The sequence below is a fragment of the Protomyctophum bolini genome (assembly GCF_963924005.1).
Source record: "Protomyctophum bolini genome assembly, chromosome: 18".
NCBI classification, from domain to species: Eukaryota; Metazoa; Chordata; class Actinopteri; order Myctophiformes; family Myctophidae; genus Protomyctophum; species Protomyctophum bolini.
Genome location: NC_137879.1, coordinates 26,434,874 through 26,450,605, shown reverse-complemented (window position 1 = coordinate 26,450,605; position 15,732 = coordinate 26,434,874). Strand labels below are relative to the sequence as shown.

The 15,732-nt window shown below is 41.2% G+C and overlaps 1 protein-coding gene across 1 annotated transcript in view; it reads left to right on the top strand.

Moving 5' to 3' along the window:
• The window catches only part of fmn2b (formin 2b), a gene marked incomplete at its 5' end in the record, with an annotated part of 95,960 nt that extends 81,728 nt beyond the window's left edge, over positions 1-14,232 (top strand). Inside the window, 4 exons of the mRNA XM_080790069.1 lie at positions 5,680-5,731; positions 6,263-6,412; positions 13,041-13,122; positions 14,098-14,232. Of these exons, the coding sequence (XP_080646195.1) occupies positions 5,680-5,731; positions 6,263-6,412; positions 13,041-13,122; positions 14,098-14,124 (311 nt within the window). The 3' untranslated portion in view covers positions 14,125-14,232. The remainder of the gene's footprint in view (positions 1-5,679; positions 5,732-6,262; positions 6,413-13,040; positions 13,123-14,097) is intronic.
• Positions 14,233-15,732: the final 1,500 nt, after the last annotated feature.

Sequence of the window (15,732 nt, the reverse complement as noted above, 5' to 3'; positions counted from 1 at the left end):
TTTTCAAAATGTTCAAAATGGTGGAAACAAATTCCATGAATTTTGGCCAAACAAAGCATGAGTTATGACTGTTCAAAGGTTTCATTTTCAAAAAATTGCTATAGCTTTGGCCAATTGGAGTAAGACTGCTTCCAGTGTTATTTGGCATGACCCTCTACTATACTGTAAAGTGACTTAAGCATATGACGCTGCATGCATGTATTAGAGGTAGAAGAAGATGGGTGATCTAAAGGTCAGAGGTCAAAAGTCAGAACATGAAAGTTGTTCGGCATGAGGAGACACATATGTGTATCAAAGTGTCATTGCCAACGGTCAAACGGTTCATGAGATATACACGTTCAAAGTTAGCATTTTCAATTGAGTGCTATAGCGCCACCCTTTGGCCAATGGTCATGGGCTTTGCATAGTCAACGTTTGGCATGGACCTCTACCAGATTCCTGCGTTTTGCGAAAACCGACTGCACGGTTCAGTCAGAACTGCTATTTTTGGTGGAACGAGGAGAAGAAGAAGAACACAAACAAACAAACAATAAGTGACCAAAGTCACTTGGTAACTTCTTGGTCCCTTAAATATGGGGCCCAGTACAGACCCCTGAGTGTCCCCAGTCATTCACCCCCATACTGACTATTATCATTTACTCACCCAGTGAAGCCTTGAATTCATGGATAATGTTTTGTTGGTGTTGCATTCCTTCACGGTGAAAGAATAAAACAAAAACCCTAAAACCATTTTCTCTAATTCATTGAGTATTCTCTTCGTGTTTGGATTCTTCACTCGCAGTAAAGGAATGCAACACAAAAAAAAGATTCTCCATGCATTCAAGGCTTCATGCGCTGAGTAATTGATGGGGGGAGGAGTCATTTTGGGTGTGAAGTATTTATTTAAGCGGTTAACGTATTTTAGTTCCACAATCCTGTACGAGTTCATCTTAAAACCACACTGTAATTGGAAATTTTCATCAACTACAGTATAATGAACAACAGTATTCTTTATATTTTTATTCTTTCTTATCCATTATATTCTTATGCATTGATTTTAAAAAGAGTAGTTTGTAATTTGAATTTCTGAGTACTCCAATATTTAAGTACAAATTGACAGAACTACTTTCACTATAGTTGTGTAGTAATATTTGTCAAGGAGTTGACTACATTGACTTAAGTTCTCGGTTTGAGTACTTTATCCACCAGTATTATAACTGTTGGTAACGCTGTCAGATATAAGAGAGGGAGAACATTTTGGAAACGGGCTCATAAAGAACAGAGGAAATGGGCAGAGTGAGAAGGGGACAAATTCAACACATTTTCACTTGAACATCAAGCAATCCTCTGAGAAACGACGTGGTTGTGCAGTACGACAGACCACGAGTCCGACTTTACACGCTCTGCTGCTTTGACACGACAAGGCGACAGGCTACGAAATGAAACACAGACCTCATTTGATAACCAGTCTCATATTTCTCTGCCAATCCGTCACCACAGACTTCGTTTGGGCGGCCTATTTCATATTGTGAGGTCACAGTTGTTATCAGCTGTCCGTGAAACCCTGCCGCACAAATTTAGTTAAATTAGTCAAATCTAGTTAGTTACTCATTTTTACATCCCTTTCTGCATGTCTGCCTCTGACTACCTCCAACACATTCTTTCACATGCCTGCGTGCAGAGAACTGCCTTTTCTTTCTTTTCTTTTTGGTGGAGACGGAACTCTATGTATACCAAAATATATACCACCATGAAACCCACCATGCTTCACCAAAGTGAAAGCAGATTCACAGCGGAGTCTCTGCTTTGGCCGGGTTTTTGATTTTTGTTTTTCATGATTTCTCTTTTTTTATCTCTCCGTGTACCCAAATTGAATGTTGAAAGATGTTACATTGGCACACGGCTGTCAGAAATGCAATATCACCTCATACTGCATGTTTCCACCAAATATATATGTATCCATCAGGCAGAAATCTTGGCTTACATTATATGCCCAAAACCGTAACTTTTCAAATTAGTGATCTATTGGAAAATTGAGTTTTTCTAGTTATTAGTTACTAGCTCTTGTTATATTTTTCATTCAACCCACAAACCGACAGCCACATTCAACCCGTCATCGCTATTTTGGGCATGTCATTTCTAAATGTTTCCAAATTCTTTCAAAAATAGCCTATCGACATGCTCAGTCACTCACAGCGCTGCACAAGTTGTAGGTCAGCTATTTTGGCTACGTTTTTGTGACATTGTCAAATGTGACATTGTCAACCAGTATAAAAATAGGGCACTCATTTATGAAACTGTATAAAATATTAAATTTGGATATACGTGGTATCTGACCAACGGTGTTGATAATATCACCACTATACAGGGATTCGTTAAGCGTAATATTGGTATGACTATCATTAATATATATATAATAAATATATACTTCTTTTTTTTTTACAATATCTACATTGTCTCTTTTTCTTCCAATACATTCCTTCATGTGCCGTGGTGTGCACATTCTCTCCACAACATCTTTTTTTTTTGTGGTGGTGGGGTTCTCTTTGTGTTTATTATTCAGCTCAGGGTCTGTTTCTGATTGAAGCCTAGGCCTTTATAATGTAATACTTCCACTGTTGTTATTGTTTCTCCTTGGCTCCGGGCCTCTCACGTACATGGTACTGTGTGCTCTAACTGTACAGTATGGACAAGTCAGACATTGGTCTGGACCAGTCTTGCCAGATTTTAGAAATGAGCAACCAAGACTATGAAAACTGGCCCAAAGACGCAACTAACAACATGTCACTTTTGTTTTTACATATGGGGATATGTGGACAATTGCATATTAATTTGAGGCTCTTTGACTTGAAAATGGGAAAACTACACTAAGAAAGAAGCCCAACAAACCGCATGAACCACCTATATTTACATGCGACTTTATAGAAGAACAAGCCCAAAGTCGCCTATAATAAGCGGACATGGCAACCCTGATTTCTACACGGGGTTGCTTTCTCTGCTTCACTGCAAGCCCTGCAGACAGTGAGGCCCCATTCACACAATACTTATAATCATATATAACTATATCATTATGTAGTTACAAAGGGACCGCTAATCCAACGTGACAATGCTTTGTCCAGTTTGGGGTTGTCAGTGGAAAGTACTTCACTAACATGCCATGGTTCAGATGGATATTATTTAGATTGGGGGTTCTCAAACTTTAGAATTTCACGGTTTCACCCACCCTAGAAGCATGAGTGTGCCTGTCGTTTCTTCCAGTTGAACGCTAGGGTGACCAGAAGTCCCCCTTTGCGTGGGACAGTCCCTCATTTACAAGACTTTTCAGGCGCAAATCGAGACCGGAGCCATCAGTGTTCAAATGCCCTAATAGTTAGTCCCCTAATATTTGGCCTTCTGTTGCAAAGCACTCTCTTTGGCTAACATGAGAAATAACCCCGCCTAGGCTATAGTCGGCCATACCACCAATGAACAAAATTAGCATTTTAAAACAAAACGTGAGACACCAGGGCGGTTTAATAACATAAATGAGGCAATATTATGCCTATGGTCGAATATGACAAACCATTCCTTGCCGCTGTCGCAAACAAAATGCTTGCCCAGGCTGGGGACCATGTCGAGTCTCTCTGCTCTAAAATGTAAAATGTCTTGAAACTTTAATAAAATGTAATTTAATTGATATGAGGGGCCCGGCAAGGACCTCCATTTGATCCATGTTCTATCTCTGGGATCCCCTTTCCCAATTTACATGATCAATTCCTAACTCTGAGTGTAACACTCTGATACCTGTAACTCCTCAAGGACCTGTAGGGGTCCCCGGACCCCAGTTTGAGAACCAATGCTTCAGATCAGACAATATTAAACTATTGTGCATTTACATAGTTCAATAAAATGAAGACAAAGATGTTGCAGTAATTATTATTAGTAGTAGTATTAGTATTATTATGGCTAAATAATTTGTTCCTTAACTACTTGAGCTAGTTGTAGATAATGGCCTATCTACAAGGTAATAATAATGTTGTGAATGTAATTATTTGATGAAGGCTTATGTTCGCATAATGTTGGCCTATTATTACATACCCAGGATAGGGATTTTAGCATTCATGTGGTTAAATCTTTTTTTGTTGGAAGCATGTCTGTAAAGTAAACAAAAATCAAGGCTTTGAAAAATGATATTACCAAATCATTAACTAAATAAATATTGTCCAGTTGTTGTTCTGACTATGTAGTTTGATTAAAGTCGTTAAGGAAATTAAGCTGTAGGAATGTATATCTCCTGTCGTATTTTAAAGCTTAGCATGAAATCAGTTAATGATTTTTATTTTTATTATAATCAGTGGAGAAAAGTCGACCTCTTTTACAAATTCCATGAAGCCATAAAACTGAAACAAATGTTGGTAATTATATCTCTCTGTGAACTATGAACACGAAATTGTCTTAATGAATACTGATTTTAAACAATCCAGGAGAAGGAATCGGTGGTTGAACAAATTCTCTTTAAGACCAAAGACCAATAATTAGCTAGCAACATTCCAGCCATGGTTTCACTGCCTGTGATGTCTGATTAATTACCTTGTACCAACAACAGACAACACATGGCCTTGAGAGAGAGAGAGAGAGCGTGCGTGCGCGCGTGTGTGTGTGTGTGTGTGTGTGTGTGTGTGTGTTCACACACAGGAGCTTGTGGGTGTCTGTAAACACGTGTATGTCATCACGAGAGAGAGAGAGAGAGTTCAGAAGGTGCAAACGATACTTAGGCACCCATAAGTCATCATTGCTTTTGGTCTGTTGTAATACCTAAAAAGTTCTTCTGTAAGGCTACTCTACAGTATGTTGCATGCAGGAATCAGGATTAGGAATGTGCCGTGTGTATACAATGGTAGAAAAAGTACTGTTTTCTACTGTGAACGTACAGTAGCAATACCACAATATGAAAATACTGTTTAAAAAACAATCCTGTTGAATAGAGAGAAGAGGAAGCGCTGCATGGTCCGTTAGTTGTCAGTGGCAAATAAGGCTCAGGCTAATATCCAAAGGTCCAAAAAAGGGGTGAACTCAAGAGAAATCCAAGGCACTCCGCTCTGATGAATATAAAAAGCCTTTGTAATTTGGCTAAGCTTGGCAAAGATAAAAAAATAACCAACCTACGCGTTTTGGACCCTGATGAGTGACGTGTCTTGGATTTCTTTTACGTTCACACTTTTGGATATTAGCCTGAGCCTATTTGACACAAGGGAAGGAACTTCAAACTTATTTACATTTAAAAATATATATATCCTGTTAAATACATTATCGGTTATTGTATTAATAATCTAAATGTGTACAGTAACTAAAGCTGTCAAATAGTTTTAGTAGAGATTTTATATTTTTGGACAGATGAAGTTTCCACCTGACAGACTGAATCTTCCTTGAGCTCCTTTACATACTGTTTGATAATTGTGTTTACATTGTTATGGTTGGGACTTGGGAATAACACGCACCTCCACAACTAAAGCACTCAGAATGGCTGACGCGTGGGTCCATGTGTGTGCCTTACACACAGAGCTGTAATATTTACAGTATGAGGCATAAATCAAGCTCATCGTTTTGTTAAGAGAAGGTGGCTATTGGTTATTTGCACAGTAGCTTCTTGAGAAGTGTGTACGGTACATCAAGCAAGAAACTAATTCTGTTCTGTTTATTTTTTACTTTTTCTTTTTCCAGCTAAGACTGAAATGGAGACGCATGACGCTCAACTCGGCAGCACTCACAAGACGTAAGAACGGCTTCTATTTTTCATAGTTTGTCAGCTTGAGACCCAAAAGAAGTTTGGCGTCCCCAGGACCAAAATGTACAAATATATAATTATAATTGCCTATATTACAGGTCGTATTGCAAGCTCACAATGAGACACCTTAAGCTGTTTGAAGGGTACTTGTTAAAACTTTATAGATTGCAATGGTGACAATATCTGTCACACAGACAAAACATCCTCGGCTGTTAAATTGTGTTTAAGAAAAGCGGTGTAGTGCCATGGAGCCAGTAGTGTGTGGGGTTAAATTAATGAAACTGGGGAATTGAGGTGGGCCCCAAAAAGTCTGGACTGAGTTCTTGCGGGGTTCCTGCACAGATCTGGGAAGTCTGAGAATGTCTAAGCATTAATTGGGTCATGATGGGATAATTGGATTTAAATCTGCACTAGAAAGGTCTGGAAAATGGGTTTAATAAAGAGTTTATAGACACAGATCCATGTTGTACATGTCGACATTGTTATAATGACCCCCCCCTCCCCCCCCCCCCCCCCCAGGTTCCTTGAGCAGACGGTGTTCTTCTCGGTGAAGGCCAAGTCGGGGGAGAAGGAGGTCTCCCCCAACACCTTCTTCACTGTCTGGCACGAGTTCTCCTCTGACTTCAAGGACCTGTGGAAGAAGGAAAACAAGGTCATTCTTCAGGAGAGGTACGTCAATGTTCTGTACTCTTGGGTTCATTCAATTGTCTTCATTATTTTATGTATTTATTTGGGGCTTTTTATGCCTATAGTGAAGACAGGAAATGCGGTCTAAGAAACACAAATCCAGTCTGATCACTTGTACTGTACATAACGGATTCATCTCCTGTGCAGGCTGTGCTGTTTCAAGGTATTCTTTATTGTTACCGGTATGACCGGTACATAACGAGTCAATTTGTTTTATATTATCAGACATTGTGGCTGCATTAATAATAATAATAATAATAGGAAATGTTTGACCGTTAAGGTGCATATTGTTTTACTCCTAGGTTATAAACATCTGTCTGCATGTGAAAAACTGTGCCGTGACCTGTGCCTTGGCATTGACAGACAGACGGACAGACATACAGTGCGTGTAAGAGCTGTAAAGTGACCTGTGCCAGTGTCCTTGGCATTTTGCAGTGTCCATAATGAAAAGCATGAACTGAACACGTTGTCAATCACATCCAACATTGCTACACTGTGCGTTGGGCCGCTGGCACGGAGCCGTCCAGGTTTTCGTTTGAATCGAGGCCCTTTTGTCTACAATTCAACTATCCAGCAGGGCAGGATTCATCGTTCTTGAGAAGGTTCACGTGAACCAGATCGCTATCTTGGCTCTGCCTGTAGATCTAGCATCCCATCCATTGTAAGATGCAGTCAAAGGGTTCAGTATGTGCTGCTTTTTATTTCTGCCACATGATCATGTTTTCACCCATGTGTGTGTCCGTCTGTCCACAGCTAATCTAGTGTACGACTCGTATTTCTTGCGCTCACAGAGGCCAAGCACCTGAATTTTCAAATATTTGTCAATGATTGATAACTATATAATTTCTTCATGCCGTGGTTCTGCAGGAGGCCAGCTCTCTATGACAGGGTGTGTACGTGCTTTTCCAGAGCTAATCATGAAAACTCCTCGATGGATCAGTGCCAGTTTCTTGTGCTGCCTGTCACAGAAGTACCTCCACACATTGTTCTGATTGATTTTACGTCCTAGATGACTGTGTGTGTGTGTGTGTGTGTGTGTGTGTGTGTGTTATTTTTTTTTAAACACAAATCTCTTCTGGGTCCGTGGTCCAATTCATCAATTTGGACCAGTGATATCGAAGGCAGTTGTAGAATCAGCCTCAAGTCTTAATGGGTTAAGCCCATGACAACATGCCCCCAAACCCCGACATTACTCCTCTCTTAATGTCCATGCACATTAACGGTGAGAGAGGTTGACAATGAATGTGTACAGTGGAAGGAAGAGGACAGATGATGTACAACTGGTAATCCTGTGCTGCTCCCTCGTAATCTTTATGTCAACACGCATTCAACTCAGTCCGAGCTTTCTCAAGGCAGACAGAAAGATGGAAGGAGGTTCACGGCATGCCTCCTGGCAGAGATGATGTGCTCTACCGCCAGTGCAGTGCAGCGCACCTTTCTTGGTTTTTATTTTAATGGGATGGAGTGATACAACAACCAAATATTTTCTGTGCCCTTTATGGGGAGTTGTGCATTTCCAGACTGAGATTTTGAGTACTACATGGTTTTAGATTCACTTCGGTTTTGCGGTGTGGCCGAATTCCAAGCCGTCTAGAAAGGCGTTCTGTACTGTATGTATAATGTACGTACTGTATACTTCAAAATAGACCAGTTACAGTTCCATCACTAGCATGACATCATGAAACGGAAACACCTCTGGGCCATAATTCTTGTGAATATATAAGTTTTCTTTTATTTAATTACTATTACCAATTATGTGCCAATAGAGGAGCTGAACAAAAAACAAAACAATTTTTTTTATTCTGTTCCTGTGCAACAGGCGTAACGATAAAGACCCACCGGGAACAGTCTGTACAACCAGGAAATATAATGTAATAGATAAGTTTATCATCTGTGCATATAGAAATGAATAAAACAAATTCAGTGATGCTCTCAACATTGTTAATGTAAAAGGACTTTTGTTATACTGTGAGTGAAATATTTCTAAAAAACACTATTTCCATTTGGCCAATTGAGGTGTCAACCGTCTCTACACTAGGACATGCACGCAAGCATCTAGCGGCTTCACCACTGAACAACACCACATACATACAGTATATAGTGATGTCTTCATTCACAAACTGCACACACACATACAGTACAGTGCTGTTGTCACTTTCAATCACAAATATTTGACAGGCAGACCACGCCATTATTCAACTATATGCCTTCTTTGGTTTCCTCTTAGATACTGTTTAAAGCAGGAATAATGACCCACATTAAACCAAAATGTGTCCCTGCCCCCTCGTGAAAGTCTTCAGGCAACAAATGCACGGCAGCGCATGGCGAGAAGCAGACGGTGTCGAGGTCACTCATCAGCTGGGGCTAAATCACTTGGAGTTCACTCGCTTCCTCCCTCATAAGTTATCATCCCCTCTCCACCCCCTGCTGTCTTACCCTCCTTCCATCTCCGCTGGCTTCCAGAAAGTTATCTGTCAAGCACTATTGGAAACAGGCACATGCACATACTTTATCGCAAGCATACGAAACGGTGAGTCATTGTCCAAGAAATTCTACTCGAGTCGATTGTGAAATGAGTTACCTTTTTGTTTTGTTTGAAGTTCATGTATATTATTTTCTAACCTTACCACACACCTCTCTGTGTGTGTGTGTGTGTGTGTGTGTGTGTGTGTGTGTGTGTGTGTGTGTGTGTGTGTGTGTGTGTGTGTGTGTGTGTGTGTGTGTGTGTGTGCAGATTGGTTACACCTCGGTGAGTGATGTTCCGACTCTTTGTAGTGACAGAGGGAGGCAGAGAACGGCAGGATTCCATACATTAGTTAGTGACGTAGCATGGAGAGATCAGCGCCACACAAGCAGGCTAAACACACATACGATCAATCAGTCGCTCTTTCTTGAGTAAAGAAACAGATCACCCCAAAAAGAGCAGAGTGAGTGCATGCATACACACACACATGTGCACTCATTGATTTAGCCATATATACCTTATTCTTTAAACATCCCATTAACAGAAGAAGGCGGATTTGAAGACAAAAATAAATTGATTGGTTACTTTATTGAAAATGAATTCAACAGGATAAAAGCACAAAAAATCAGACAAGTGAGATGGTTTTCAGGCTATTTTGAGAACATTTTCTTAGAACACTGACTGTTATTGTTTTTATAAAAAATTACATGTATTTCAGCATTTGCGATTAGAGTTGAGCACATTGTTAGTTCTTTGTTAGTTTTTCTTTTTTTTTTCTCCCTAAATGATTTAATGGTACAACGCTTGACCACAAGCCATGAACAAACATATTTTCAGAGCAATAAGACAATAAACAGAGATGTGCATCGCGTCCACAGACTAATCGACTTTGACACATTTGGAATGGTCGTATTTATTCAGCTATTGTATTGAATGAAAGTATTGTAATGCTGGCTATATTAAGCGCCACACAGGATGAGCCAACAGCCTCTCCTCGAAATGTGAAACCACATTCAGATGTGTACCGCTCATGTGATTAGTATTCAGTCACTGTCACTGCTTTAGTATTCTGTCACTGTGCAGTTATATGCTTCTCTGAGTGCCACTCTCCCGTAACGTGGCTCCATATGTTTGGCATTAGATGCTATCTGTTCTCATTTAGATGCCTTCAGACAGGGGGGGGGGGGGACTGGCCACTGAACCCACTGGGGTTTTTACTGCACTGCAGGAGGAAAAACAAATGGCCTGCGGACTGCAGGTTTTAATTGTGCAATTAGATAAAACGAGGGTCGTTGGTTTTAGAAATTTACCGGACAATTTAATACCGTGGTTGCCCGGGAAGTTTTCAAAACATGAGACGATCTAGAAACCCACTTTGGTAGATGACTAGTATATAAAATTGTATTAGCTTATTCACGTATTTCAGAAGGTCACTCATTTTACTGTAATACGGCCATGCTGGAGGACCAGGTGGCAAGGAGTGAAGCTCCACTGGATATGAAGCTAATAATGGAAGTGCTTTTCAGCACTGCGGTTATTAATAATGGCCTAGTATGTGTCGCTATCCCCCCCCCCCCCATTGCCTGCAGAATAATTACCACACTATGGGGATTACTATGGGGATCTGACCGGAGGTCTTTACATTACCGTAGTAAATCATTATCATAAATACTTTAAGGGTGGGGTGGAGGTGAGCGGGCGGGGTTGACATATGCCCTTACTGGGCTGCATTCAAGACACTTGCCTTGTGTCTGACACCTGACTTGAACACAGCTTTGATGGATGTGTTCTGCCCCCCTTCCCCCCCATCAAACATGTTTGGTCAAACCATATGGGCTTCCATTGGAAATTCATTGGAGCGGCCAATATACACAGACACAAGACAGGTGTCTTGAATGTGTGAACGCAGCCCAGTAAGGCCACCCCCTCCTGGTGCTGCAGCCATCTTGGAAACTAAAACACAATATAAACGATGGGAGAGATGTGGGGCCGAGAAAGGCCTTTATTAGCTGGATATGTTGCTTCAAAACGCGTCTGTAGAAACCGCCACCGTTCCCTACATCCATTTATTTTTGACAGTCCATGATTGAAACATTGATGTCATGTGAAGTCCATAACATGGTCACGTATTTCAGAAGGTCACAATTTCATTGTAACATGGCCATGCTGGAGGACTGATGGAGGAGGCTGGCTGGGGGGCAGAAACTGGAGTATTGGAATTTTTATAGTGCAATCCCCTCTGTGGCAGTGTGAGAGCTTGTACCGCCACGGTTAGCTTAGCAGTGCTCAAGATGCGGTTTCCTGATTAGAGTCAATGAATACAAATAGCAGAGACGCAGATAACACGCAGTCACTCATACATTTATTCATTCATTCCCCCAAACCACAAAGCAAAGCAGTGTGTCTATCTCAGGTCTGGGTTTATGGCCCTTAATGCACTGGATGTTTGGATTGCACCGAGTTTGCCCTTGGCCATTATGGGTATACTCCCAAGCATACCTTGCAATTCGATGCATGTTTGAATTATTTATGAAAAATCTATTTTTATTTGACATTAATTGATTTGTTCTGTCCAAAGTAGATGCAATGTAATTAAAGGGTAACATTTCTGCAGTTATAAAGTTGATACATCACACTCTTTTGAGAAAATGCTTGAATTAAAATTAATATTGCAATGCATTGCAATGCCAACTGTTCACAATTATATTGCTCCAATTTGCATAATGCTTGTTCTGATCTATTCTAGTCTTATCTAGATTTTTTCCCCCCCTGAAGCATTAACATGAGCTTCCATGCTAAAGCATGGACAGGATGGTGACTCGTGGTGTTTAGTGGGTCGTGACATCGTTTACATTGAGTTTGAACCCTGGGTCTTTATCTGAATTCATAGTTTTCACATAGTTTGAACCCTGGTCATATCTGAATGAATATATGTGTTCTATTGGAAGCAGCTGGAGATGTTTGTTTGTTTTGTCTACTGTTCAGATGTGCCAACACACGAATCTTAATATCCTCTCTCCCTTCCTCCCCTTTCTCTCTTTTTCTCTCTTTCACCTCCTCCCCCTCCATTTCTATCTCTCTTTCTGATGCTATCTCTCCCCCTCTCCCCTGTCTTATTGCCTTTCTTTTTCTCTCTCTCTCCCCTTTCTCATCTCTCTCGCTCTCTCTCTCTCTCTCTCTCTCTCTCTCTCCCTCTCTCTCTCTCTCTCTCTCTCTCTCTCTCTTTCTCTCTCTGACACGCACACACACACATAATCATGTTCATGTGTGTGTCCAGTCATCTCTTGTCTCTTCATCCTCTACTCCCTTGCTCTGCCGTTCTCTTTGATTTCTCATGCCAGTCCTCCATGGTCTACAAACTCATCCTGTCTGTCTCCACTCCTCCTGTGTGTGTGTGTGTGTGTGTGTGTGTGTGTGTGTGTGTGTGTGTGTGTGATCTCACGCTAAACCTTCACAGTAGAGTGAGTCCATCCTGCGTGTGTGACCTTGCATACAGCAGAAGACCTTATTTGGACCCCCCTGCTGACACCCACACACACACACACACACACACACACACACACACACGTTTATTCTCATGATGAGTAACTTATTCCATATTTAGCCATGTACTGTTATCCTGGAGTCAGATTCACTATCATAATATGCATTATTATTCATGACTGCATTTTTGCTATGTTTAGTTTAACTTGTCTCTTTCTCTCCATACCTTGTGGTCCTTAATGTTTATTGGAGCTTGTTGGCTACTGTTGCGCTGATGTGCTCTCAACACCTGTGTGTGTGTGTGTGTGTGTGTGTGGTATAGTGCCCCTCTCTCTCGCCTGGTCTGTGCATGCGTGTGTCCGTGCGTGCAGTATAATTCCCTCTCTCTCTCTCTCTCTCGTGTCTGGTCTGTGCATACGTGTGTGTGTGTGGGTGTGTGAGTGAGTGTTTGTCGGTCTCCAAGGGGTGAGCTTTCAGTGGTCAACTCATAACTCTGTCATGTAAACTAGCCCAACAGCTACAGCACGCTATGGCAAAGGGACTGGGCACATTGTATAATACAGAACAAGAGGAAAGAGAAACACGGTATGGCTGCCTGCTGCATTTTTAGAAACTAATCCGATCCCATCGACTCAACACTTTCTTTTTTAACTTGTTCTCCAGGTTAAAAGCAGCAGAGGAGCGCATCCGACAAGCGAAGGAGAAGGCAACCTACAGCGTTAAGCCCAAACACGCTTCTGGCATCGTACGTTCATATATTTTATTCACATATGCAGTACTAGTACTACGTTATATGATAACATTTTTGGTCAGAGAAATTGGTTTGAGGCTAGGAGGTCAGCAGTTGGAGTCCACAGACAATAATGTTAATGGGGGAGGGGTTAGGTTATGTCACAAAATGATGTATTTTCGATTGGGCCTTTTGAGTTATAGGCTTTCAGCATTCAAGAAGAAACCAAAAATACACAGGGAAGACATAGTTGAATATTATATTACCACACCTGGGGGTCTATTAAAATGTTAAACTCCATAGACACATACAAAACAAGTAGTTTTACAAAAACCACAGCACTCCATCTTTAAGAAACCTGGGAGGAGAGGTAGAGAATGCTCCAAATATCTTCTATCTTTCTACAAGCTCACAGCTGTTTGCATTCCATTGCATTGTGAGCTTGTAGATCTTGTATTTTTGGCAAATCCTCCTCCTCTGAAAAAGGATACTAGGCTTCTGAGTCACTCTCATCAAGAGGCTGTTTGATTATATTTCTGTACACATATTGTGTTTGCAGACTCACCCCTCATTTTCTGCAGCAGTCTCAACTGCAGTCTACAACTACATGTAGCTCTATTCATTCCTTTAATCACTTCTTCTTCCTATTTTCTGGTAGATGCTTGATACACTATTCAGATGCATATTGGTTACTTTATTTATTTACATAGACTTTACTGTTTGCTTGACCTCAAATAGCAGCACCTAGGTTAATTGTTTTCTTGACACTCTATTAACTTGACTATTTACACTGTTTGTTGAATAGGGTTCCTTCTGTACTTTCTAAGTCACTCTCTGGATAAGATCATCTGTTAAATGACTAAGTCTATAATTTTGACTTTCAAGCGCTCAACGTTTTAAACTGTCATTCTGCAGTTGTTTCACTGTTCAACAAATACTTGGCGTTTATGAATGTGTGAGCGTTTTGTTTTGTTTTTCTCTGTTTCACAGAAAGCCAAGCTGGGCATGAAGATCTAAAGGATGTATGTGTTTGTGACTTCGCACAAGTGATTGCACTTGGACACACAAAAAAGAAAAAAATCTCACAAGATAAAACGCAGGGACACAGAACAAGTATGGACTGCATGTACAGTATAAGCAGGGGACTATAAACTTGAACCAGAGCCCTCTCTATTTTATTTGTAACTTTGTCCAGTCCCCCGACCCCTGCCTGCTCTCTGGACCCATTGCCTTACGTTGCACCACCTCTCCAGCCATCTGACGCCAACACACCTGAGGATGGATTCTGCGATCCTGGACTTGGCAGGTGCGCTTGGTTTGTTATACCGTCTACCAGTAAGGTGCAACTCGATCCGCAGTCATGTAAGTTATGGATGTATCACCACAACTTGCCTAAACCTGACGGACGAATAATGTTATTTGAAAGGAATGACCACTTGCACCATCTCTGCAGGCTGCCACTTATACTGTACACCTTGTGAAATGCCCTCGTATTCAAGCTCGTCCACAAATCCATAACTGCACACATGTGAGTCTAAAGTGTTTCAAAAGCAATATATATATATGTGTATAATGTATCTGGAATGTCTTTCCAGAGCTTCCTTTTAACCGTTTTTTATTTTGTTTTGTTTTTCCTTGTTTGAAATAAAACCTATGTACAGTACCATACATTTGTGTGGTGTGATGCACAGTACACATTTGTGTTTAATATTTGGTGCACTGTTCCAGAGTCAGTAGTTCCATTCACGATTCCACGATACCATAGCAAAACTTACATTTATACCTGCGGAAATAAATCACAGATTTGACCAAGACAAATGCAGTCTGAAAAACTGTCATTTTCATTGTACATCAATAATATCGTCTGTAGGGTGGAAACCTGTCCAAAACTGTTACTTTTCATGATTAAATTCCAAAGTAGCAGGTCTACAAGCTCCAAAGATCAGAGTTTCGAGCTTGTGGATCTGCTACTTTTCATAATTTTGTGATGCTGTAGTATGATCAAGCATAAAATATGGAGACATAATATGGTTTCTGCCCAACAGCGCGACGATATATCAGTGTGTTGAAGTCTCCCGGTAGGACTGACATCCCTGTTGAGGCGCTATGCATGCAGGACTACTCCACTCAGGTAAACTCCAGCCTAGCGGCACTCAACCGAGCTCTGACTATTCCCACACCTGCATGGCACCTCACACCTTTGACAACTCCAGAGAACAATTCTGTCCAGCACTCCTCTCCAGGATTTTGGTCGCAGAGCCTCTGTTGTGCGTAGAGGTAAGCCTGCCCCACCAGGTAGAGCTCATGCTTTGTGGACGTTCCAAATCCACACACCCAGGGCCTTGTCCATCGAGGCCCTACACCACCAACTGACCCTGATAGTTGTTCTCGTAGGTTGTGGGCCTGCAGGATGGAAAGCCATCCACGTCGCCTTTTTAGGCTGTACCTTCCGGGCTCATCTGGACAGGATCCAGACCAGGCTTCCTCTGGGTAGGGTAGCTATACTACTTACTTGCTTTTCCATGGAATCTTCTTGAAACACACTTAGTCTGGCACGAAAACACGACATATCAAAGTAATGTGTAAGTCGATGTCGGGAATGAGATTTCAGGCCTCTTGCATGAG